This window comes from Paramormyrops kingsleyae, chromosome 1, assembly GCF_048594095.1.
Source record: "Paramormyrops kingsleyae isolate MSU_618 chromosome 1, PKINGS_0.4, whole genome shotgun sequence".
Classification (NCBI taxonomy): Eukaryota; Metazoa; Chordata; class Actinopteri; order Osteoglossiformes; family Mormyridae; genus Paramormyrops; species Paramormyrops kingsleyae.
The window spans coordinates 7,153,569-7,181,112 of NC_132797.1; the positions used below are offsets into that span (position 1 = coordinate 7,153,569).

The window sequence follows — 27,544 nt, forward strand, 5'->3', positions numbered from 1 at the left end:
TAAACAAATACTAAAGAGTTGTTGTTGCTGGCATGTACTGCCGTGCTGTAATGTATTAACCGGTGTGAAACCTTTACCGGTGTAAACGTTGTGTACTCCCTGGTATTCAGTTCACTCCTTCACACCTGTTTTTTTCTCTTTTATTTCCACATCACAGGTTCCCACCAAATTTCAGATAAAGCAGTCAACTGTTTCTCTCTCTATATTCTCAGAAAACGGGATTCGGGAGAGATGAGCCGTTTTCCGGGTTATTAAGCGATATCAGGATGCAGGTTTTTGAGGGAAGCCGCTGTTAGCTGTCTGCATTTGTTTCTGAGCGCGTACATTCTTTAGGTGTGGAGTTGAAAATGTGACATAGTTGAGTTGTCTGTCAGTATAAACCCTTTGATCCAAACACGATGGCATCCCATTGGCTGCACAAAAGCTTGGGCACACGCGGTTCGCACAGACGTACAGATCAACGGGCGCATCGGTTCCAACAGGCTTCTCCAGTTATAACATGACTCATTCCTAAGCCCCGAATTTGTGGATGCGGTCTGCTTAGACCTGTGCTGTACCTCCACGGCACTGAAGAAAGTCATGTAGGCATAGTCATTAAATAAAGATCACAGTCTGGTGGGTATACAAAGGGTCACCGTGCAAAGTGGGTCATGGTGGAACTCAAAGCCAAGGTTGGCGGCCTGTAATCTGACCCCCCTGGTCAATGAGTGTGACGTAGCCAGAAACTGAGTGAGCTGAAGATCTGCATCAGGTCTTCAGGCCCTCTACCACGCTGTAGGTGGCTAAGCTACTGCCGGGATTTTATTAATTTTCGTACAGGAAAATAATTCAGACCACTCTGCCTTTTAGGCCTTTGCCTTTTTATAAAACTGAGTAATGTTTTGGGGAAACATTACATGGCATATGTGTTATAATGCTGTATTTGTAAGGTGGATATTTCTGTATTTTTAATGCTAATTTATGATTTATCACTTAATATTTTAATTTATCCAATCCTTCAACCAGTCATTTTGCTCCATGCCGGCTGCCAAGCCAGTGAGAGTATATACACACGAGTGCTCAGGAACATTCTGGTATACAGAGTAGTTTGTTCTGTCCATTTACTGCAGTGTGTGTGAGTTACCAGCTGTAGTATGATCCGGTGTCTGAGCACTAGATGGGTTTTGAATCGTCTCGCAACGTTAAGAATGGCATCTAACGGGTTGGCATTTTAATACAGCCCTGCAGTTTGGAATAGAAGTGTGACAGATTCTCATCTCTGTCTCTGTGGCTGAATGTTGAGATATCGGCCTGTTTCCGATTCTGAGTGTGACGCGCAGGGGGCCTGTCGTGCGGCTCTGTGCCGCCCCCGACAGGCCGTGTCCGTTATGTTACCACGGCTGGAGCTAATTAGCAGAGTGCAGGCGCTTAGCTCGGCATATGTGAGAGGTAAGCAAAACAGCGTTAACCACATGGGGAAAATCAGTCAATAAAATAAATAAAAATAAAGATGACAATTAGAGCTGATATTTGCAAAAGCTGAAGCCAAATCGTAGTGAAATCCTCGCCGAAAACAATGAACAATTAAAAGAAATAGGTTTAATCGGCCTGAATGGAAAAGCAATTTCGCCATGTTTAGAAAAAAGGTTAATTTGCAATCCATGATTTTATTCTAAGGTGATAGACGTGGATTCGTAACGTCTCAGTGATTCAGATATTTGCAGACAATCTGTAGTGACTTTGAATGTGAATTGTTTATATATATATATATATATATATATACACACACACACACACACACACACACATACACACACACACACACACACACACACACATAAATAGCTATTTGTAATTAAATGCACTTCCTGTAGAAAATACAGCTCCTTATTTTATATGTTAGCACTGACTGATGGCTTATTTAGTGGATGGGCAGCTACAGAGAGCATGACCTGTGCTCATCCATCCATCCATCTATGCATCTTCTGGTCTGATATCCTGTGTGGGGTCACAGGGTTGTGGAAACTGTGTTTGATTTATTGCTCAGGCTTCCCTTTCACCAGACACGCTGTGTCGAACAGGAGGAGTCGCTGTGACAGGGCCGTTTTCCTGTTAGAATCTAGATGTTTTGCCCCATAGCCAACAGTCATCTCTGATACCGCAGAACTCTGCAAAGGTCAAAGCCGTGTCCCCTTTATCCTTCTGCTGCAATAACGGGCTTCCCAGCCTTTATTTTGTTTGTTCTTTTTTGTCGGGAGCAGACACTCGTACCTCCCTTCAGTAGAGATAGAGGATTTTCTTCCCCCATAATCACATAATGGTCCCATCGCCCTGAAATGAACTCAGAACCCCCCAGTCCTCAAGCTGCCCTCCTCGACGTCCCACCCAAGCCGCAGATAAGTTGTTCGGTGGCTTCCTATAGTTCAGATAGTTCCCATAACTTTTATCAACGTGCCTCCAAATAATATTTGTGCATCCAGCTTTTCATTATAATGAAATCTGGGAGCTGATTGATGTGTTTTGAGGGTCCGACTGCAATAAAACCCAAACCATTGCTTGACATGAGGTCAAACGAAGGGTGAATGATCGACTTGCCATGTTTTTCCCTGCCAGTATTTGAATTTACATTAGAGCAGCCCACTTTGTCAAAGCAGACAGCAAAATGGGGAGTCTGGAAAACCACTGCCCGGCTCTTCCTGTTATGTAACATCTCCCATATAGCGACTCCTGTCTTTATCTGTAAAGGCTTTGGCTGTGAATCATTCAGCTTTTAATTTCTGGCTGGGTGTCCATCTGCATCCAGAGATTGGTGGCAGTGTTTATTGTTTTAGGGGCAGAGACCAACATTCGACAGGGTGGTGTTTTATATATACCCTCACTGGCCACTTTATTAGGCACACCTTGCTAGTACCAGGTCGGCCCCCCTTTTGCCTATGGAACTGCCTTAATTTTTTTATGGCATGGATTCAACAAGGTGCTCAAAACATTCTTCAATGATTTTGTCATCACAGCATCATGAATTCACTGCAGATTTGTCATTTGCACTGCATGATGAGAATGTCCTGTTCCACCACATCCCATGTCATGTCCAGGAAACCAGTTTGAGATGATATGAGCTTTGAGACATGGTACTGTATGTTATTGTTAGGGATGGGCTCCTCATTTTTTCAGTTCTGATCCGATTCCGATATACAACTGCTGATACCAATACGGATTCCGACACAAGAGCTCTTTTTACTTTCATATTTTAATATAATAAATATGTATTTATACTTTATATATTATTATTTTGAAACTAGTAAATACAGATGAAAAAATGTATGGTAAATTTTTTTTAATTAGGCCACTACAATCATACATAACGTTCTGTTCCACCTTGTTTGTACGTTTTGTTTTAAGCATTTTTGAGGCCTTTTGAGTTCAGTCTGAATATCTTGCAAGCGTGGTCATGCAAGTGGGAAATACCCCACAATTCTTCTCCCACTGCCAGCAGCATCACTTGCAGTTCCTTACGATAGCAGCCCCTCGTGTATCACAAGCTGTAGCGAATGCGCAAAACAGCCCAAGCTAGCGACTCCCAAATCATACATTGCTTTTTTTCATATTGCTCACGTTGTTTCACACAGTTGCGTGTGCTTTGTTTAGTGGGATTTTCCGCTACTCCCACCTCTCAAAGATTGTTTTTACAAAGATTGCAAGTTGCTGCTACTAGTTGCTTAAAATACTTGCAGATAGTCGCCCTCTTACCTGATGTTCTTATGCTCCCCCTACTGCGAAGGGTATGCGCATGACGTCACAGCAGGCGGAAGTCACTGCGCTCACACCCACTGAGTAGCAAGAAAAGTGGCATCGATAGCGTTCAGCTTGAATGTCGCAAAAAACACATCTAAAATGGGAAAGAGCTGTGGTGCAATTGACTGTACAAATAGATTTAGAACGAAATAGGAGCTATCTTTTTAGAGAGCAAGTATCGTATGTGGATCTGTCACATATGGCCAATACCCAATCCATCAAATAGGTCTGGATCGGCACCGATACCGATCCGAATGTTCCATGCCTTGTTTATGCCAAATTCTGACCGTACCATCTGACCAGACAAAATGTTTCCAAACTTCTAATGTCCAGTTTTGGTGAACCCGTGCCCACTGTAGCCTCAGTGTCCTGCTATTAGCTGGTGGAGTAGCACCCGGTGTGGTCTCCTGCTGCTGTAGCCCGTCTGCTTCAAGGTTCGACGTGTTCAGAGATGCTCTTCTGCATACCTTGGTTGTAACGAGGGGTTATTTACTGTTGCCTTTCTATCAGCTTGAACCAGTCTGCCCATTCTTCTCTGACCTTTGCCATTAACAAGGCATTTACTCCCAGAGAACCACTGCTCACTGGATGTTTTTTCTTTTTAAGCCCATTCTCTGTAAACGCTAAAGATGCGTGAGAATCCCACTAGATCAACAGTTTCTGTAATACTCATAACAGTCCGACTGGAATCAACTACCATGCCATATCCAAAGTCAATTTAACTCACCTTTCTTCCCCATTCTGGTATTTAATGTAAACATCAGCTGAAGTTCCTGACCTGTATCTGCTTAATTTTTTATATTGTGCAGCTGACATGTAATTGCCAGATTAGATATTTGCTTCAACGAACAATTGAATAGGTGTACCTAATAAAGTGGCAGGTAAGTGTATATTAGTTTTCAGCTGACCCTTTATATATAGATTGTGTCCCAGAAACTGCAGGAAATGAAAGGTCAAAGGTCACAGGCACACGTGCCATTATACAGAAGTAGTATTAAAAACGTTTTGGGGGGCATCTGTTGAAATGCAAATTAGGAAATTATATGAGGCAATTCTGACGCAGACTAGGGGTATTGGGGGAATACGAATTGTGCGATATTATCTTCAGGGATTACACTGTGTTACAGGGAAAAGATCCGATGCCAGTGCAATAATTAACTTATCTGCATACAAGATGAACAAGATGCAAGACATGAAAACACATACATAGACACCCACGAGCGTATGTGCATGGTGGAAAATATATTCACAAACACACACAGGGCTCGTGTGAAGCAATGAGGTTAACCTAAGCTGTCGGCAGGGGGCTCATTGTACTGACAGTGATAAATATTGCTAGGCAGGTCAGAAAGTCCCAGGGGTAGTATGTGGGGGGCAGGGGGGGAGTGGGTTTATCCGCAGGTCCCCAGAGAGGCCCCTAATAACCATGCGTCACAGAGGTGTGGCCCGGTGTTGTGGATCATGTCTGGTAAGAGTCCGGCGTGCAGATGGGTCCTGTAGGCCCACCCTGTGTCATAGGGACCCACCCCCACCCCCAGCTAGGTGGCCTTCCAGGTGTGCAGACACAGGTACATCCAGGTGTGCAGACACAGGTACATCCAGGTGTGCAGACACAGGTACATCCAGGTGTGCAGACACAGGTACATCCTCATTCCCCTGCATCTAGCATCCGTTCAACACATAGCTTGGTGCCTTTACAAAATCCAGCTCGACATCTAAGTTCTTATGAGACCCTGGTCTGCACTGCCCAAAGTCTACCAAAGGGGGCACCAAAGAAGCGGAAATGCAGAAGATAATACCTGGTGATATCAACATCACAGTGATTTTGCAGTTTGAATTCTACAGAGCCCCTTAGGTGTCATGGTAGAAAAAAACATTTTCTCATAGTAATTTGTGCTCTCAAGTTACTAATTTGTGCTTTCGAGTTAGTAAATTGTGCTCTTGAGTTAGTAAATTGTGCTCTCAAATTAGTAAATTGTGCGCTCAAGTTAGTGAATCGTGCGATTGAGTCAGTAATTCATACTCTTGAGTTACTAACTGATGATTAATTCGAGGGATCGAATTACTAACGCGAGTGCACGAATTACTAATTCAAGAGCAGAAATTACTAACTCAAGAATATGAATTACTAACTCACGTGCACAAATTACTAACTCGAGAGCTCAAATTACTACGAGATAATATTTTTCTTTACCATGACACCTAAGGGGCTCTGTAGAATTACTCATCTGCCTGTGCATGAGTAGGAAAACACAACCAAATAACCTATTCTAATAATCATTCAACCCTGTGTTCTCTTGAGTAAACTGGGCACACTGGGCATTCATTTTACACATTATGTCTACTTTATTGTCTTACAACTTTGTATGTCGTGACTGTTTTGGTGTAATCATGATCGAGAGATTGTGGCTGCGGTAAAAGCTAGGCTAGTTTCATTAGCTCAAGATGGATAATACCCTGAGATTGCAGAGCATCCAGGAACGTTCAAGTCAGCGGTGTGGGAACATTTTGGTTATCCAGTGGAGTGTAGTATTTTATTTTTAAATTTATCTGAATCTGCTATACATGGTTTTGCTATGTGTCTCTTCTGTGTAAGTACATTGAGAACAGGGAAAAATCCTGAGACAAATTCCTTGTATGTGGAAACGTACGTGGCCAATAAAACTGACTGATTTTTTTTTGTTTATGTAGCTATTTTATGTGAAGTTAATTTAGCATGTTCTTTTCTGTGATTAATATAATCCAGATTTTTTCCCCAGCATTTTCTCTTATTGTCACCCACCTCCAAAAATCAAGTAAATAAAGCCATATAATGGGTGTCTTAGCTAAAGAAAAAGGTGTCTTGCATGAACAAAGAAGCTATTAGGAATCTCTCTCTTAGGAATCACACTCTTTTACAGGACAGGACCCCTGGAATTACTGATCCAACTTCTGAAAAGACAGCAATGCTGAGATACAGCTGTGCCATCTTAATCGCTTATTTTGCAGTTTTCCCTCTGAAGCCTAACAGAGAGCTCGTTTGGATCTCAGAACACCGATCTCTGGAGTATCTTGAAGAAGCCCCACTTTATTTCCACTGCAGTCATCACAGTGCTCTTTGAAACAAGATTACTGTCCATTACCATCTCAATCCCTGACCTCCACTGACATCTGTGGTCAAATTGTGTGCCATGTGACTCCTTGGTATGTCTACATTAATTTTTGAGTCTCTTTTTCGTCTTCTTTTTTCGTCCATGCTGTTCATCCTTTTGATATCAATTTGAGAAGAAATTATTCACACAACAAAGCCACTTAAATGGCTAAAACGTTCTTCTAAGGAATGAATATTGCTTGTGTCAGCAGCTGAATTTTCCATGAGGCAGTGATGTTTTGATTGTGTTTTTTTAATTAGTTTTATTTATTGTTTTTTTTTTGGGGGGGGGGAGGGGGGCGTGTTGCGGGTGATGAATCTTCGCTCTAATTCAAAAAGTGTTACGATGTAATGATTGAAAATTTATTTCAGTGGTCTCACAAATTGAAGGGTTTTTATTGCAATAAGCAGAAGACGATCTGCAGGTGTCTGTATTTAGGAATTCTCAGGGAGCCTCAGGACACAAATCCTGCTGTTTAGGGGAATGGCGGCAGGTTGACGTGCGTCGAATGATAGAGTGCCTTCACTCTGTCCATGACTAGTCTTTTTTCTCGTTGCTGAAGCCATTCTTTGGTTATAAATGAACTGGAAGGCAGGCAAGCATAATTACAAGGAAGTGTTGACATCCCGCTGTGAGGCAGCGTGTGTGTGCGCGTGTGCGCATAAACGGCCCGCATTCACTCCTGTCCATTTCCTGTCTGTTTGGAAGCCGCAGGATAGATGCGTCTTCATTCCCACCAATTAAAACCCCCTTTGTGAAGAAAGTTAAGACCCGTAAAGCTTTGGTATCTGTCCCACATGGGCTGCTTATGGTTACCTGCCCTCCATGCCAGCATAGAGGTTCTTCACCAGCTGCCTGGTGATGGCTGGATCATGCAGAATCTCCAGAGGTCCTGTTGCTGGATGCTTCAGCTGAGGGATGCAGATTCCAAATTGGAATTTTCTGTTTAGGTCTATGTGAACCTGCAACTCTTGTAAATTATAGCCAATAACGGGATCTGTCTACCCAGCAACTGAGTTAAGTAATGAATGTCTTATCCCTGGTGCATTCTGATCCTATTGGTCGGGTTATTAAAGCTGTTCATCCTGTGATGCTGACAGTCCGTCTTAGTCCTCCTCTGTCTCCCGCAGAAATGCATGAAGTTCAACATGGAGGCGCCCATCTGGTCCTCCAAGCAGCGTATCCTGTGTACTCTGAATCAGAGCCTGAAGGACGTGCTGAACTACGGCCTGTTCCAGCCGGCCTACAACAGCAAGGCCGGCAAGTTCCTGGATGAGGAGCGGCTGCTGAAGGAGTACCCTCTGCCAGCCATCGCCCCCGTGCCCTACCTGGAGGTAAGAGGCAACGCGTCGCTGCCCCCTGTGGAAGGGAGGACCACAACGCCAAAAGGCAATGGCAGATCTTTTTTTTTTTTTTTTTTTAATTGCCCACCACCACCCCCCAATGGCAGATCTTCATTCATTCCCATGGATAATGATCACATATCCCCTCTGCATGAGAGACACAGGTACAGGGTCAGTCAGTATCCCTGGAGTATTTAGGGTTAAGGGTGATATTATTATTTGGCTTGCTATGGGATTCAAACCTACAACTCAGGATCTCTATCATGCTCAGCTACACTCCTGCACAGTTTCCCTCTCTTGTGTGGGATGTAGGGGACCAGCGGTGATATGATTATTCAGCCAGCCACTGGATTCAAACCCATGACCATCCGGACATAGGTGCAGATCCCTGATTTACTGAGTTACACACCATCTCGCTGAGACTGTCTCGCTCTCTGATACAGTGCAGTCCTTATCCAGATAATATACAGATAATTTGTTCTAAACTATAGAATATCATTTTGTTACAGCACTTTAGATCAGTATCACATTTATTTTAGGGTGTTTTAAGATGTTATTTTCTGTGTGTGGGACTCGGACTCACCCATTTGAATGAAGTATAGACTGTCTGGCCATTTGAAGATGTTTGTTTTGTAGTGCACTAAAAGTTTTACTTTCTTATCCTACCGTTTATTATTTGAAATACTGAATAAAGTTTTTGTGCAAATAATTTGAGTTGTCGGATGTCCTTTTACGTCCCCGACCAGTTCAAAGGGGTTATTGTTGTTAAGCAGGATTTGCTGTCAGCCTCAGTTCCAGAACTTTGCAGCTGGCGGGAACAGAAGCAGCTTTTTTTTTGTGAAAAATGCTGGAGCCACATGCTGCCTGCAGCCCGACTCGCCGAGGTGTCACAGGAGTCACTAATAATGGCAGTTAGCAGCAGTAGCAGGGTTTGTTACCTGCGATGGATCCATCACGCTGATTCTGGGCAATGGGCAGCAGCTTTCCCCGAACATCAGTCAGGGAGCCACTTACTGGATCAGGTTCCCCGTTCGAGGGCCGTCCTTCTCGGTTTCCGCCGTGGAGAGCTCGAGTGATGGGGCAGGTGGGGGAGCCCCTTCTGGCCACGTCTGCCTGCCTGGACACATTAGGCCTTCAGCGGCTGCCGTCTTCTCGATGATGCTGCCGCTGTCCCGCTGCTTGCTGCCACCTGATGTTCTGATGATCTCCATCGTGCATGTTAAACTGGCGTGACACCAAATGAATGCTGGCTTTGAATATCACAGCATGTTCATTTATCTATCTAGCCCTCGTTTAACCACTTGTCCTGGTCGGGGTTGGGGGGGGGGCATTACCCAACTGGGATATTCCCGTTCAATCCAGTATGCTGAATTAGCAATAGTGTGTCATTGTGAGTGTGTGTGTGTGTGTGTGTGTGTGTGTGTGTGTGTGTCTCCTGCAGTGTTACCTATTTTTTTTATGCTCCAGGTCCCCCTGCAACCCCTCACTGGACAAGTGGTTTGGAGATGGCTGAATGGATGGATGGTTATTACATGTGCCTTTATTGCCGGATGAGTAGTCCTGATGTTCTTTAATGGGTAGCAGTCAGCTCCATTATTTGCTATAAAGCAAACAGCCTGTTTCATGTTGCTGTGCAGGGAATGGATGCTTGTGGCCTCTTGGGGCAGAAGGCTCTGCTGTTTCAGGATGCAGTAGTTAGAAAGCTCTGTTTCCCATAGACCGGCTCTGATTCACCACGTGGCCAAAAGTACGTGGACAATGACAAACAGCCCCAGGTGTTAGTTGTCCTCCAGCAGGCTTTTCTGCCGGCACTATGCAGCCGGGCAGGTAGGGTTCTCCTGGCAGCCGGGAACCCTGGATCCGTCCTTCAGACTGCCAGATGGTGAGACGTGATTCATCGCTCCGAAAAGTCCGCCTGGACGTCAGCTTCGCGTGCGATGCTTGCCTTTGTGTGCATCGTGATCTTAGGCTTGTGTGCATCCGCTTGGCCGTACAGACTCACCTCAGGAAGCTCCCGAAGAAGAAGAGCTCTCGCCCTGATCTTCCAGACGTAGCTTAGAACTTGCTAGTGAGTGTTGAGACTGAGGATGGGTGATTTTCCCGCACTGCACCCTTTAACGATCCCCAGTCCTGCTCTGTGAGCCGGTGCCGCTATACAGCTGAGCTCTTGACGCTCGTAGACGTTTCCACTTCACAATAACAGCACTCACAGTCGACCGGGGCTCCTCTAGCTGAGCATAAATTTGACTGACTGACTTGTGGTAAAGCTGGCATCCAACGATGGCGCCACGCGGAAAGTCACCGAGCTCTTCGGTACGAGCCGCCCCGCTGCCAGTAATTTGGTCATGAAGAGTGCATGGCTATTCGCTTGATTTTATGCATGTGTTAGCAATGGATGTGGATGCAACAGCTGAATGCACAAATTGCTATGGCTGTCCACAGACTTTTGGCCACGTAGCGTATTTATGAGGCACGTCATCATGAAAGTCCCATCTGCCTCGTTCCTTGGTTTTTGCTTACAGAAACACTGATATGTAATCGCACTGAAGTGCTCGCTCCGCCATGACAGCTCCTCAGTCAATCTTGCTTATCCGCTTGTGACCACGTGTGCTCTTTCCAGCGTGGCGAATGGGTTGATTGATGTCACTCCCTGCAAAACTCACACCTAGTGCACCTGCTGTGATTTCTTGTGGGTGCCATGCAGGTGATCCGTGTAATAGACCACTTTTAAAATGTCTCCATATACAACACAGTATAGTAAGGACAGGGCAGGGGGGTTAAGTCACCTTACTGGGGACATCATCCAGTGACTGATCGTGTCAATCCCCGGAACACACAACCAGACCCTGACCTCATCTCATCTCCTCAAGCCCCCATGCATGGCCTGATGCCCCTTTTTGTTTTTTCTTCATATCCTTATTTTCTCTTATTCTCAAAACAGACCCTGTTACTTCCTCCCATCCCAAAACCCCATAGTTCTGGTTGTCGTTTTCCCCAGCGAAGGTCTTAAGACGCACTGCATTGAGGCATAGTCTGTGTGTGTGGCTGACCAGAGCTGCCGCTCTGTTTGTCCCTCCACAGTTCCGGTATAAGCGGCGTGTGTACACCCAGACCCACCTGGATGATAAGCAGCTGGCTAAGCTTCACACCAAGGTAAGGGAGCAAGGAGCTCCATCATGGCCGTCTCCTCTCTGGCGGCCTGTTCACGAGGACCTCCGAGCGGCAGTATGTCATGAATGCAGTGGGGTGAAGCCTCGCTTTGCAGTGGAAATTGAATTCTTGAGGTTGTGGCAGTTCACTGTGTGAAGGAATTTTTAAAACACACCGAGCTGGTTGTGTGTGCATGATGTGTCCGTGGTATGTGTGTGTTGTGCTTTCACGTTCTGTGCGGCCCGCTTCCCCACACCAGGAAGGTGGCTGGTTCGGAGAGCGTATCTTCCGAGATTTCCAGTGGCATCCCGGCAGCGGTGTGGCGGGGGAGGGGGTTACGAGTTGGTGGCCATGTCTGCTATCTAAGAGCCTGTGCTGCAGTGTGGATCTGTCCAGAAAAACTGCAGTCTTTCCAGCTCACAACAAAGGGACTTTGCAGCATGAAGATGCACAAATTGGCCTGCAGGGGGCAGCAGCACCTCCTTCCATGGGTCACCAGGATGTTCAGTCTGCATTCTTAGAATGACTCTCACTTTTATTTCCTAGCATCTATTATAAGACATTTAGGGGCATGTGACGGGAAGAGGGATGGCCAGTATTAGAATTGGTACTATAGGAATTTTATTACCATATTATTGGTTTATGATCAGCCATGCTCATCTGTGTTTTCAATGATACCAGTAACTAAATAAATCTATAAGCTGGTTTGAGGATTATGTTACTTTATTTAGGCTGCTTGTCAGTATGGAATTCGTATAAATTTGTGTTGGAAAATCCATGTTTGAGTGTTAGGAAGGTTCCAGAGGCTCTTCAGTCAGGTTGAATCATCCAGCTGCTTCAGTGGAGCAGGTAGAAATTTGAAATCCTTGATGCTTTTTTTGGATAAAATGTGCTAAGCAGATTGATATTCCTTCTGGGTTCTTCTCCCAGAGCTTTGTCCTGTACCTCTCTGCATTCACCCGCGCGTCCTGTAATCTCTGCCGGCTTCACATCCGTCGCTCTCTCGTTCCGCCTTCATCTCCCGAGCTCCCGAGTTCGGCACTGAGCCGCCTCTTGCGTCGTGTTTGTCGAGATAAACGGGGGAAGCCTGGAACGCCGCCGCTGGCGACGGGTACCTGCGTCCCCCAGGGAGCAGAGAGCCGAGCTGAAAAGCCTCTTTAGCTCCCCCTCCTGGCACTAGGGATGCGGCTTCGGAGCACCAGTGTTCCGACTCACTGAGGGAGGTTCTCGTTAAGAAGTGACTTTCAGTGCGAGCCATTATGAATAATTACCATATTCTCAAGTGAATCGTATTCCTGGGATTAAAGGAGGCCTACAGCTCAAGAGACACGCTGCGAGTTCTCAAGCGGGAGAATCTCCAGGGTGCCAGGTGCAGAGCTTTTAATTAAAGGACGTCAGGACATTTGCCAGCTGGGGGTGCCGTTTGTATGTGTGTGAGACCGGCTGTGGTGAGGGGGTGATCCGGAGACCTGTGCACAGAGTCCTGAATCTTTACCCAAATCGTTCCCCAAGGATTCAGCAGGGTGACCAATCAGAGCCACGCTTGAACCCCAGGGGCGTGTATTCTCCAGGAAGCCCATCTCATTGGTTCACTTCCCTGCATACGGACAGAGCAGGGGTGCTGTTCCTTACATAAGCTATGCCTGTTTGCTTGTCAGTCATCCTGCAGTTTGTTTGAACTTGTTAGCGAGCTCCCTTGGAACTGATTTTACCATACGTGTTAAGCCACTGTGGTAAACGGCCATGTGAAACCTCCGTCCTGTGGCGTGGTGGCCCGGCTCCTCCACCCCTGCCCCCCCCCCGGTCTGGCGGGTACAGCTCACGCCGTGCCGTGGACACCTTCAGCGACATCATCTCTCGTTGTGATGAGCGGCCCAGCATCATCTCCCAGGCTGCCTTAAATTGGGCATAGCAGTGCTTGAGCAGGATGACTATGACAAGCAACTGGGAGGTCCCTCAGAGAGGCGCAACAGAGCGATTGAGGAGGTCCCAGGGAAGGCCAGGTGAAAGATGTGACCATCGTGGTTTGACTTGGTTTGGCTTGGCTTGATTTGGGCTGGCTTGGTTTTATCCAGGTCCGGCTGGGCCTGGTCCAGCTTGGCCTGGTCTGGTTTGGCCAATTCCGACTTGGCTTGGGCTGGCTGGGCCTGGTCCGATTTGGCTCAGGCTGGATTGGCCTGGTCTGGTTTGGCCAATTCCGACTTGGCGTGGGCTAGCTGGGCCTGGTCTGGCATAGCTGGGTTTGGACAAGCTTGATTTGGGCCTGGTTGGATTAGTCCGGTAGTGACTTAGAAAATTTATACTCACTGAAGCTGTGTAATGTGGCTGTGATGTGCAGGGATCAAGAAGCCAGGCGACACAGAGCCCTTTGGGGACATGGGACAGCTTTTAATATGTGTGTGTGCGCGCGTGTGTGCGGGCGTGTGTGCGGGCGCGCATGTGTGCGTGCATGTGCATGCGCGTGCGTGTGTGTGCGCGTGTGTGCGCGTGTGTGTGAGGGCGTGTGTGTGTGCAAGCGTGTGTGCGTGTATGTGTGTGTGTGTGCGTGTGTGTGTGTGCGCGTGTGTGTGTGTGCATGTGTGCTTGTGCGTGCGTGCGTGTGTGTGCGTGTATGCGCCTGTGTGTGTGCATGTGCGCGTGTGTGCATGTGCGTGTGTGTGCGTGTATACGCGTGTGTGTGTGTGTGTGCGTGCGTGCGTGTGTGCGTGCGTGCGTGCGTGTGTGTGCGTGTATGCGCGTGTGTGTGTGTGCGTGTGTGCATGTGCGTGTGTGTGCGTGTATGCGTGTGTGTGTGTGCGTGTATGCGTGTGTGTGTGTGCGTGTGTGCATGTACGTGTGTGTGCGTGTATACGCGTGTGTGTGTGTTTGTGTGTGTGCGTGTATACGCGTGTGTGTGTGTTTGTGTGTGTGGTAAGAGGAGTATCAGCAGCCTTGGTTTCTCATGCATGTCCCTGAAGGGGTCGTAACAGCACACTGACAGGTTTGGGATCTTTGGACCTGTGCATGCAGCTTATTGGTCAGCTGGAATTCCCCCCCCCCCCCCACCCAGCAGTGCAGAACTACTGTCCTCTCAACTGTCAGGCATAATGTCCTCCCCATAGCCCCCCACCTACTGGATGAATGACCCTCCCACCCCCACACACCCCCCTAACATGTGTGTACATATCCATGTTCTGCACATGCATCCGATTTCTGGTGCTGCTCCAGAGCCAGTGGTCATGGCACTCGGTAATTACCAGAGCCCCGCTGAGGCTGCAGGGAATCCTGCGATTGCCACGCGGGGGCGATCTATGCGCTGTGTGAGCCCACACGTGTGATTGGCTTGCACGCTTACTCACACACATCAGCACCTGCCACGAGTGTGCTCACATTTTAGAGGCACCCGGGCAGATTATAGATCCCCTGGGGAGCAAACAGGGAATTATGGGGGTGTTGGCTGTGGTGGTGGCAAGGAGAATGATGGGAGAAAAAGATGTTAGAGTGTGAAGAGGTTCAGAGAGATGCAGGACAAGTGGGAGCCGCCCCAAACTGTGGGTGCACAGTACTCAGTACTCGGCACTCAGTAATTGGTACACAGTACTCAGTACTCGGCACTCAGTAATTGGTACACAGTACTCAGCCCGTCCAGTTGGATGCCCAGCGCCACCCCCCAGGCTACTGAATGGAATCCTGATGTCTCTCCACGCGCTGAGCAGTGGGGTCTGTGTGTGCGCTCACTGCCTCCAAAGCCCCTCCAGCCTCTCCCCCACCCTGCCATCGCCCCACCCTGCCTCTCCCTCTCCCTGTCTCTCTTCCCCCCTCTCTCTCTCTCTCGCACACTCCCTGCGTCCGGATCCAGCCGCATCGCTCGCTGCGTCTCGGGCTGCGTGCGCTGCCCGGCTTAGAGCGAAGCCGCCGAGGCTGGCGGATGGGGCTGGGGGGGCCGGGCACGTCCCCGTGCGGCCAGCGCTCCGCTCCCGGGACTCTGCGCAATGGGCTCCGCTCTGGGCAGGAGAGAGACTCTGGACAGGAAGGACAGGAAGCTCAGGAAGGACAGGAAGCTCAGGAAGGACAGAGCTAATAGTAAGGTACCCCACTGGCAGTGCCGCCGCCACCACTGCATGCACGCGACCGCGGGAGGCAGCCACCCCCGCAATCTAAATGGGAATCTCCGCGCATGAGTCTGAGCATGGGGACCCCCCCCCCTCCCCACTGTCGCAGGACCATGCTCCAGCCGGCGTCCCCCGGCAACGTCTTCCAGGCGTTATCGTCTCACGGTGTCAGACAGGAGCTGCGGGTCTGGTGCCATCTGAAATGTGGGGTGTGGGATTTTGTGGTTGGGGGGGGGGGGGGGTTTACTGGGTTCTGCATGAGAGACACGAGGGCAGAGTGGCGTGAGAGAGAGGGAATGTGTGAGACTGCCGAGGTACCGTGTGACTGCATGATGGGGGCTGTGCTGGGGGGAGAGACCTACACACAGGCACACACACGCAGACATACATACACACACACACGCAGACATACATACACACACACACGCAGACATACATACACACACACACGCAGACATACATACACACACACACACGCAGACATACATACACACACACACGCAGACATACATACACACACACACACGCAGACATACATACACACACACACGCAGACATACATACACACACACACACGCAGACATACATACACACACACACACGCAGACATACATACACACACGCAGACATACATACACACACACACACACACACACAGAGACATACAGACATACAGACACACACACACACACACACACATAGAGACATACAGGCATACACACACCCCGACATACATACATACAGACACACAGAGACATACAGACACACACACACACACACACATAGAGACATACAGGCATACACACACCCCGACATACATACACACAAATACACATTAACACACAGACACACACACTCATACATATACACAAATACACATAATCACGCACACAGACTCTCACACACTCCCTCTGTCTCACGCCACTCTGCCCCCATGTCTCTCATGCAGAGCCCAGTACACACACACAGACGTTTTCACACAGACACATGCACACAGACGTAAACATAAACACAAATGGGCAAAATCACACACACACACACACACAACCATGCATACACAGACAAATACATACACACACAGTCACAGACACACATGCCCCAAAACACATAAACATACGCACACATACACATGCATACACACAGATACAGACACATGCATACATACACTCACAGGCACAGACACACACGTGCACAAAACACATGAACACACACAAACTCAGAAACACACACAAACTCACACACCTTTATCTGCAGGTGTTTCTGCAGTTTCACACGACCAAACCCACATCTGTTACGATTTTTCTTTGCATGCATGCTTGCCAATTGTGTTCTTTAATTAGCGTTGCGTGTATTCAGCGTTGGTTGCCAGGTTCCCGCCCCCCCTCCCACAGTGCGGGTGGAGGGAGCTCATTACAGCGTCTGTCACACCGCCGGCTCTGCGCTGCATCTCTGTCCGGCGTGATCACGGGCTCTGCAGTGACCTGTGGCTGCCATGTGACGCACGGAGCCGGAGATGTTATGGCTCGGCAGGGGACAGACCGTGGTCCCCGCTTTAAACAATGCCACGTTTGTGGTCTGTTATGATGTGTGAAAAGCCCCACACAGTTATTAACTGCAGGGTTATGAAGTGGGGGCAGAGTAAATGGGTGCTTGCATCCCGAAAGGTTTTCATGCAGGCGCCCAAGACAACCCAGGGTCCTTGGGAGGGTGATATGGTGAAACATAAAAAGAAAATCATGGGTGTTTCTTAATATACGTGCTTGACTGTACTTGTGTTCTCATGTACCCGTTTTACATCATCTTTCATTGCCGAAGACTAGTTCTAATACTAAGAGCAGAAGTACAGAGAATGGTAAAAATCCCCGGATGTCATTCATACATAGATTACGTCTTCGCCAAACAAGACCAATCTCATGATTCATTGCACCTGAAGTTAGTTCTTGGGAGGCAAGATAGCAACTCTGGCCTTGCCAAGACTGTGATGATGATCTTTGCGTTCATCATATTGAGAGACACCGCATTTTACCTGGAGGAAACATCGTGAGACCAACCCATGCGGTCAGCTGACTCCTGCTGGGATGGACAGTGTGGGTCCTGCCCACTGCCGCCATTTTTGGTCATCGTTAACCTTTTGGCCTCCTTTACATTTCAACGCATGCTTTATGTGGCAGGGTTATGACGTGGGTTTGAGGCTATCTGTCATGTGGGGTGTCTATGGTAGTGGCCTGGGTATGAAATGGCATTGACAGTTACAAAGTTACAGAAGAGGACTTGACCGGCAGGTAAGATGCATCTTTTAATAAGATTAGATTTTATTGGACCTCCCGCCCCCCAAGGGGGACATTTCAGGCTGGGCAAGTGACTCGCTGTGAACTCCTCCCAAGCACTGTGTCGTAGCGGAACGTCCCTTAGGAATATTTCCTGTACTGCTCTGGAGCTGCGAATAAGTGTGTGCAAGCTGGAGCGGAAATCATACCACTTTAATCCTTTGACTGGCTGCCTTATATTAAACAAGACTGAACTGCAAGGATCAGGAAGCATCCAAAGCAAGGTACTGTACTCAGCCCCAGCGAGAAGGTCACCTCCAGGCATGTGGATCAGGGTGGGAACAATCAGAGCTCATTAACGGTTCACCCAGTCAGTCAACAAGGCTGACAATGAACCCGTGTGCTACAAATCCGTAACTGGGTGTATTCTTGGACCTTGTACTTTTGGTCGGACACTGAACCACCAAACTGCAACTCTTATTTGTGCGGCCAGTGGATTGTTGGTTAATGAGCTGCATTTCTTTTTGGAGGAGACTCAAGTTCAAATCCTTGGGAAGGAACTTTGGTTGTACCCTTGATCCTGGTTCTTTACCTGAACTGCTTTGTTGGGTAACCAGTTGTTCAGTTCAGTGAGAAGGCAGTTGCTGATCACATGGACAAAGTCTTATGGTACAGAGAGCTGCTGTTTCTAGAGCCACATGGAGCTCAGTAGAAAACAACGAGCAGGTGCCAGCGGGGTCACCCTTGGAAACCCCACCCCCTCGTTTGTTTACCCGTGCCAATTTCCAGACTCTTCCCTGACCAAAGCAGGCTGACCGGGCTCTCAGAACACACACCGGCACGTGCCTCACCCCACCCATCCCCGCTGCGGATTCAGCCGCTCCTCTCTCCAGCCCCTGACTGATGACACCTCATTCCTGACGCTCGTTGCCCCCCTCAGCACCACTCCCAGTACCCTGCATTGTCTCAGGCCCCAACCAACCCCCGTTTTTGTAACTCTGGCACATTTTTACTGTGACTCATGAGGGATGGACTCCAGGACCGCTGGACCATCACGGGACAGAACGCGACATCTGTGGCTCCAGCTGGAAACGGCAGCCGGGCCTGTCTGGTTTTTGCTCTCCCGCAGTGGCACCTGGGACAAATTCACGCTCCGCCCTAACTTTTACAGTGCCGGCTTTGGCCAGTGGTCTCCCCCATGCGGGGGGACGGTAGTTATGGGTGTCTTTAGGCCTGTTGAAATGCATTGTGTAAATGTGTGGGGGTGGGGGGTGTTTTCATGATCTGCGCAGGCAGGAGGTGTGAAAAGAGCAGCACTTGGTCTGTTCAGCAAGGCAGATGCTCTCTGGACGCTCTGTGTGTATCACACTAATGACAGGAGGCCCGTACACATCGGCAGCCCCCTGCTGGCCAGGGCTCTGTGCCCATGATTGGAAGTTTGGCAGTTCAAATCCCATGTCCAGCGGAGTGATTATATGACCGTCGGGCCCCTGAGCAAGGCCCTGAACCCTGCTGCTCCAGGGACTCTGTCTGACCCAAGTCTCTTATCTGCACTCTTACGCTGCTTCATAACCATCAGCTAAATAAATGTGATGTACTTTCACTTATGTAATCGCTGCACTGGAGGGGAAGAGGAGGCACAGAGTCTGTGTGTGTGTGTGTGTGTGGGGGGGGGGGGGGTGGTTATGTATATAGGTCATTGTGGGGACCAAATGTCCCCCCCACAATGTGATAAAAACCTGTTATTTTGACGTTGTGGGGGCCATTTATTCGATTGCCGCAAGGGATCGCTGCAGGATTGGGATTTTGCCCATAGAAGTGAATGAGTACCCTCAAAGATATGAATATGTGTGTGAGCTTGTGTGAGTGCAGACGTGTCTGTGGGGTGCGGATGACCTGCCTGGTGGGGACAGCGTCCCGCCTTCACCCCATGGACAGTGGGCGTGTCCACCGTGGGCGTGTCCACATGTGTCTATGTGTCAGTGTGTACCACTGTGTGCCTGTGCTTGTCTGTCTCTGCCTGTGCATGCCTGCGTGTACCAGGGTGTGTTTGTGTGTACCTGTGGTTGCCTGGGCTTGCCTATGTGTACCTATATGTGCCCCTGATTGCCTCTGTCTGCCTGTGTGTGCCTGTGTTTGCTGGTGTGTGCTTGTGTGTGTCTGTGTTTGCTGGTGTCTGCCTGTGTGTGTCTGTATTTGCCTGTGTCTGCCTGTGCGTGCCTGTGTGTACCTGTGCAGGTCTGTGGTTGCCTGGGCTTGCCTATGTGTACCTGTGTGTGTCTGTGTGTGCCCCTGATTGCCTCTGTCTGCCTGTGTGTGCCTGTGTGTACCTGTGTGTGCCCATGTTTGCCTATGTCTGCCTGTGTGTACCTGCTTGTCAGTCTGCTTTCCTTTCCCTTCCATCCTTTTCCTTTTTTCTTACCTTATTTGGGCAGCATGGTGGGTTTTTTCAGTACGGGCCAGTGGCTCCCTTGAGGAATCATCGCTCTCGCCTCCCAGGTTTTATTGGCGAGGTGTCTTACCATCCTCCAGAGTGGCCTTGCGGGCCGTGGAACGCTTCCCGCAGGATGGCCAGGTGGTCCCTGATGGATGGGCTGGCCCCTGCCCTTCATCTGTGGCCGTCTTCACAAGTGCCCGCTGGTCCTGTCTAGCCAGGCTCTCACTGCCTTTTTTTATTTGTGTTGAGACTGAGATTAGATAAACTGTGATTCATTTAATGGGGCCAACAGTGTCTGTGTGACTGAGGCAGGCGGCCTGATGCTCCCGTATTTCTGCTTTCTTCTTAAAATGAAAATAATAATAAAATGAAGCACCAGCTAGCTTTTAGTAGAGCTAGATGGATTTTGGGGATCCTGATGTTTCCTCTGGTGCTGTCTGTTGATCTGAAGCCCGAGCAGGGAAATGTGTCACCTCACACCGACACGCAGATAAACGAATCGATTCTTCACGGAAATGGGATCAGAGGTTGTTCTGGGAAAACGTGAAGGGTAGGCCTTACGGACACATCAAGCCCGTGTTGTGGAGGAGTTTCCATGGCGACAGGCTTCATTTCGATGCGTGAGGTCGTGAAGTACGGCAGGCTTTGTGTTTGAAGGAGTCTCCTGCTCAGCATGCTGACTTTCTTGTGTGGCAGCGTTTAATGCCCTCCTCTGAGGAGAGAAGAAGAACACACTCCATTGGCTGCGCTATTGCAATTACAAAATGTGTTTGACCAAAGCGACAAAGTGAGAAAAAGTCAAAGAATTGATCCTGCCAGCATTCTGTGCCCCCATGAACATTTCAGGATAAGGGTCCTGAAAGGGCCCAATGGTGATATGATTACTCTGCTGGCAATGGGATTTGAACCCACAACCTTCTGAGCATGGGATCTATAATCTACTGAGGGATGCACTGCCTGCAGATATAGGTGCTTATTAAGCAGCCCTCTGGTCTTGGGGGTGCGGGTGATAGTGAGGGTCATGCCGAACCTCCCTCAGGTGATTTGCGAACTCTGTGTTGTACCCTGTGAACATCTAAGACATCCACTGAAGGCCTTATTGGAAGGTTCATTCTCTGTGTGAGTCCTTTTGCCATTTTGTAAGTTTTTCCATTTGTACATGTCAACACGCACTGTGTTTTGGGGGGGGGAATGCATGTGGGGCCCTTGGATATAATGGGGTTAGTGGTCACCTGAACTGCACTGAATTCTTCGCTAATGAAGGATGTCTTTGCTTTTCCTCATAAGAACACTGCAAATACCCAATCAGCACTGAAGCTTTATGTTAATGTACAGTAGATCATATCTACTTGTCATATGGCTTGAAGTATGCAGTGTGTATTTTTGATATTAAGTCAATGAAATGTTTTGAGTAATGTTTACCCACGATGCATTGTTAATCCTGTATAGATAGCACTTGTCTGTAAATGTGTATGATTATAAAATCCTTTTCAGGTCACGGTTCCGCAGCCGTCTACAGCTGTGTAGTGATTTCTGATGTGAAGCGTCTTCGTCGCCTCTGCTGCCGTACAGATCCTAATGAAGTCTTGTTCTGCAACATTTCGCATAATTGATGTGCTTAATGATGTGACCTTTGTGAGCTGAGGGGGCTGATGGAGAGTAATAGGGGCGGCCATTTGCAGAGGAGAGGGGAGGTGGACTGTCAGCAGGGCGGCCCCCGCTGTCCTGGGGGGTGCCTGTACCAGGCCGCTCGCTCCGCCTTCCCTCTGACCTGACCGTGGTGGGGGGGATGGGGGGTCTTGTCCCTGAGATTCCTAAATAAGGCCTCTTCCGAAAAACCCTGAAAATGGAAACGACAGGCCGGAGCTACTGTCACGGATACAGCTCCAGTGTCACCTCCGACTCCATGCAGGCGATGCACATCTGGTCAGCTGTCAGACGCGACCAAACAAAATGCCCCTGCAGGAGAAACAGCTGTGCTGCCTTCAGAACAGCCGCCGTTTCCTGCATTCTTCATCTTTAGTGATATAAAAAAGTGGAATGAACATAGAGAAGAACTTTTTTGCTGTAACCACAGAGGTAAGCGCTTATCAGATTCCTCTGCCTGCTGAAAGATGAGTTTTTTTGGCCGGGTACAGATTACATCGTTTGTATTCCTGAGCCCCTAAAGCCTCACGGATTAAGCGGCTTATTCTCTCCTCGCCGGTTGGCCGAGCCATTCCCGCACCGCAAACACATCTTCCGCATGCCTCCATCCGTGTGCCCCCCCCCCTCCTCGCTTCCACAGGGCAGCTGGAATTTCCACCATGTAATGATATTTATGATTCCTGTGATGAGGCAATGTGAGGTTTGCATGCCCTCCTCGTGTTTCTGTGGGTGTCCTTCAGAACCTCCATAGTCCAAACACTCGTGGTTTAGGTGTCTTTGCACTTGTTGCCCATAGTGAAAAAGTGTGTTTGTGTTTCTGCATGTGTGTGTCTGTCTGTCAGGCTGAATGGACGTTCCCCACAAAGATATTAATGCAAACATGTGTGTCTGTATGTCGGTGTATGTGTGGGTTTGCATAGATCACATTTGGGGAGCAAAAGTGTGGTAAAACCTGAAACTTCTTTACTGTTGGGTACATTTTTCAGGTCCACATTTGGATAACCTCAATTTTTTTAAAATCTGCGAATGCAATCAAATAAGTAAAAATGCCAAAAGTCTATTTTGTTTGATTACTTGTGGTTAAGATTTTAGGCCTGGGTAGAAGTTAAGGGTGTCGTGATTGGGATTAGGGCTTTTCCCATACGAATGAACAGAAGGTCCCCATTTAGATACGTATGCCAAAATGTGTTTGTGTGTGTGAGTGTGTGTGCGCCCTATGATGCACCTGAACCTGTCCAGGGTGTCCCCTGCCTCGTACCCTGTGATTGGCTGGAATCCTGTCCAGGGTGTCTCCTGCCTCATACCCTGTGATTAGCTGGAATCTTGTCCATGGTTTCCCCTGCCTTGTACCTTCTGATTGGCTAGAATCCCATCCTGGGATAGGCTCTACGCTCCGTCTGAGCCTAAACTGGACAGATTGTTATGGAAGACGGGTGATTCATTATTACAATTCATGCGATTTGGCTTGTTGATTGATGTTTAAAGATTAATGTTTAAATGTACCCCGAAACCCTGCCTGGAATCCTCCCCACTGATTGGCTGTGCCCCCTCCTCTGTGTTGCCTGGTAACTGCCTCACTTTTCTGCTCCACTGCAGTCCTGCCACACAGAGCCCCCTGGGGGGTCCGCCTGCTATCACACATGGAAGGAGGGTGTGTGAGGTCACGAGGGACTGACCCCATCTTTGAAATTGACTGGACCTGCCAAACCTGCCCCACTGCAGGTGCAGGATAGTGGGGGTGGGTTCTGGAAGGATTTGGGGGGGGGGGGTCAGTTTGAAGGGGGGAAATAGAATCCATACGGCAGCGTGACTCTGAGCTGTGTGTTTTATCTGTGTGCCTTTGTTCCCACTGGCTGATCTCTGACTGTTAGGGCTGTTTTAGGATCTGCACCTCAAGACCTGACGCCAATGATGCTGTTTAAGCTGGGCTCATCCATCCATCCATCCAGTCCATGCATGCATCCATCCATCCATTTTCTGCCTGCTTATTATGGTCAGGGCCTTTGCTGTAATCATCATTGCTGCTCCAGCTGGGTTTTTATGGAGTGAAAATTTACAGTCAGCTGCAGACCAGCTTATAGTCATGAAAGTGAATCTCTCTCTCTCTCTCTCTCACTCACTCTCTCACCCTCTCTCTCTCTCTCTCTCTCTCTCTCTCTCTCTGTATTTATATATATATATATGTAATTCTTCCGTCTCTCTCCCCTATTTCTCCCGCTTTCTATACCACCCACCCTCTCCCCCCCTCTTTCTCCCTCTCTCTATCTAACCCACCCTCTTTCTCTCTTTATCCTTCTCTGTCTCTCTCCCCCTCTCTCTCTATCTCCTCCTCTCTCCCCCTCTATCTCCCTCTCTGTCACTCTCTCCCTCTGTCTCTTTTTCCTCTTCTCTCCCTCTCGTTCTCCCTCTGTCTGTCTCCACCTCTCTCTCTTTTGATTTCTCTCTTTCTTCCTCTCCCCGCTCCCTCTCTCTATCTCCCTCTCTCCTCACTCTTTCTCCCACAATCTCTTCCTCACACTTTCTCCATCTGTTTGCCTCTCTTTCTCTATATGTCTATCACCTCCTCTCTCCCCCCCCCCCCCCCCCAAGCACCCAAAGCTTTTCTGGGGTGTATGCAGAATGGCAAAGGGCCCCTCATCAGAAATACCCTGATTAGCAAAAACTTACCGGGTCTCACACACTGTAACTCTTAGCAGACTCATGTGCCTGAGCCTGAGGCCGGGACAGCGTGAGCCCATCTATCACGCCACGCCGAGGCCGGCCCTGACCCCGATTCGGCCGCGTCGTGCAGTCCGTGTGAAACTTCACACGCATCACCGGCTTCCGGCAGGCATGAGGTGTCTATGTGATAATCAGCACGGTGGCAAGCCAAAGAGAAAAGGAACGCAGTGTTTATGAAATAGGGAGGTGGAGGGGGGGGGGGGGGGGTTGGGGGATGTGGAGGAGTAGGGGAGAAATGGTGAGGGGGGAGGGTTTGCCCAGCATTGAACTCATTCTCAGGGTCACTGGACAAATAATGCAAACCGTAGTTTCTGAGAATAAGCATCTGGGTCACCTGAGCCCCTTCCTCAGGGTAGCTTTGCCCCCTCCTTCAGGAGGGCTGGAGGGCTGGAGAGCCTTTGGGGCCTGAGCTCATTGGTCCCTCGCTGACAGGCTCTGGACGCGTGTCGGAGCTCCGAAGCCCAGCCGACCGGCCTCTTCCCGCCTCCATGCTTCATGGCATGTTTCCCAAACGGCTTTGAAATCCTGTTTGTGGGAATGCCCCCCCCCCCCTGATTTTATTATCCCTTCAATTTGATGTCCATCTCCGCAGGTCAGACACGCTCCATCCGCCCGAGGGAGTTTCCTCATGCTGCCACGGGGTCCCACGCGATGTCGGTGGGCCGCTGTTCTCTGCTTCCTGCCTCCAGTCGTTTTATCAAAATTAAACTGCTTAGATGGCGAGTTTAAGGGGAAGCGGCATTGGTGTGTGGAGCTCCTTCCCTGAGGCTGCGGGTCGCGATGCTGCACTACCAAAGTTTGCGGCTTATTTACCAGATGCCTGTTTGCCCTTCCATGGCATCAGGGCCTCCACTTCACACCATGAAACGGGCCAATTATCGTTCATTATGCCCAGATGGGTATCAACCCAGACAACCTGTGGTTCGGGGGGGCGGCAGACATGGAAACAGCACCTGGGGGGAGTGGGCACACCCATCAGGCCTATTCTATTAGCCCCCTCCTCCTCAGTCAAAGTCACCCTCCAAGATGTCACCGGCTGCCGGCCCCAACCCACAGGTCACCAGAGAGGGACACACATCGCCACGTTAGCGGTGTGGAAGCCCCCGAGGCACACTCTATGGGCAGGAACCCGCTGCTGGCCTTTATAAGGAATACATTACCCTCATTACCCACAATGCTGTGTGGTGCAACGCTGCAGGCCGTTACCAGGGTTACAGTCACTGGAACGGGAAACTGGGTGGTCTCTGGCTGGCAGTGTAATGGGTGGTTTTATATTTGTGACGGGGTCCAAATGGATATTGGGAGGTTATAGTTCTGCTTTGAGCACTTTGTCTGGACTACATGCTTTTGTCAGTGCCACTATATCCAAGCGAAAAATATTTGCCTGAAGCACGCAAGAGCTTAGGATGGACTTGTGTGGTTGTACAGAGTTAATAACTGACTTTCAGGGGTTCATCTGAAACATAATATATATGAAATGGCTAAATGATTTTTGGCCAGCAGGTGGCATGATGGTTAAGGGCATCACTATGTAGCCACCGTACATGTGCATAAAACTCTCAGGCAGTAAATGTAAATCATTCCTGACGGTGCATTTCTCAGTTCAAAGCTGAGATAAAAATACCCGCTTTTGTGCCGGATGCCGTGTGACGGAGTAGCTGTCGTCTTCGGCCCGCTTACATCTCAGCAAGAGCAGCGTTTGTCATAATGCCGCCAGCATCCACAGCGTCCTTGATCGTGATGGAGAAATGCGCCTGGGTTTGCTGCTTTGAGCTGTGCAGGAGGCAGGCGTTTCTCAGACTTATTCCCACTGCCTGCGGCGGGCGCTAAAGCCCCGGGGGGGCAGGGGAGCTGGGAGACTTTCCGGAATATTGCGGAAGCCACACACACCGACTCAGTGCTCGAAAGCAGGGAGCGCTGTTTGCTGCGTTCGCTGTAAAAGCGATCGACACGTTTACCCGAGACAAGATGCGGGATGCTGAGTGGGAGGAGGACAGCGTCACTTTGGGGTATTAAAGAAGAGCTCTGCCTTTTAGGTGAAGTGTGCAGCTCAGTGGGTTAGGAGGCTTTCTTTGTAATTATGGCTGTTGATTCAAATCCTGTGGTCAGCAGAGCAGTTTTCCTGTTAGGCCCTCAACCCCTAAACGCTCCATCGCTGTGGATAAAAGCATCTGCTTGATCCAGTCCAGCTTCAGGTACTGGAAGGAGCTCAAAAGACATCAGTGGGCATAATTGGCAGCTCCGCCCCCTAACCCGCTCATCACAGTTTTGAGTGGAAGCATTGAAGGGTTTGTAGTAGATCAAGTAGAGTTAAAGTCTGTCACTGCTTAGTTTCAGTTTCATGCTACATCTCAGTGATGATCCCTGCCATATCTACTCGATCTAAATGGGGATATTAAGTAATCTGGTGTGCGTGCGGAGGCCGGCCATGTGACAGATGGGTAAAAGGCTCGCCGGTTAGACCTCTACCACCCGCAGGAATGTAAGACATTGTCTTCATCTTTTGTGGCTGCTTGAACAAACTAGGTTACCTATTATGGCGGCAATTACGAGACGGGAAAATTGCCCGTCGTGATGAATGTGCTCCGTGTGGCGGAAGAAGATATGCACCGAAATCACTCCCTAGCGGTATGAAGTGTCCTCAGGCGGGGGGGGGCAATCCCACCGCTTCCCATTTATGTACAGTCACACGGAACGGAACCTGTCGCCGGTCACGAGCGCGCAAACACAGTCTGCCGAGTGCATGGCCATCACGCACCAGACACGTGTTTTCACGGCGACACGCCGGACAAAGTCTCAGCCAGCATTGTGAGATGGGAAAAAAAAAAAGCTGGAGCCTCGTCGCGTTCATGCCGCGTGCGTCTTCCAGGCTGCGTGCGTGGCCCGCTTAGCTGCTCAGCCACATCCCTGCAGGCAGAGCGTGGGCGGCGAGTGGGCAGGAAGTGGGCAGCAGGTGCTCTGCCTGGACCGCGCTCACGGCCAAAAG

General features: G+C 49.1%; 1 protein-coding gene across 10 annotated transcripts in view; it reads left to right on the forward strand.

The window, feature by feature from the left end:
* shank3a (SH3 and multiple ankyrin repeat domains 3a) overlaps window positions 1-27,544 on the forward strand; it is a 189,710-nt gene that overhangs the window by 53,408 nt on the left and 108,758 nt on the right. For 9 of the 10 annotated variants that reach the window (XR_002837898.2, XR_002837899.2, XM_023808941.2 and 6 more), the window contains 2 exons: window positions 8,033-8,236; window positions 11,327-11,398. Coding sequence is in view for 7 of the 10 variants with exons in the window: in XM_023808941.2 (XP_023664709.2) it covers window positions 8,033-8,236; window positions 11,327-11,398 (276 nt within the window). In the remaining 3 variants the exon portion in view is untranslated. Of the gene's footprint in view, window positions 1-8,032; window positions 8,237-11,326; window positions 11,399-15,439; window positions 15,458-27,544 lie in introns of those variants that run through there. The other variant, XM_023808950.2, reaches the window with a different exon arrangement.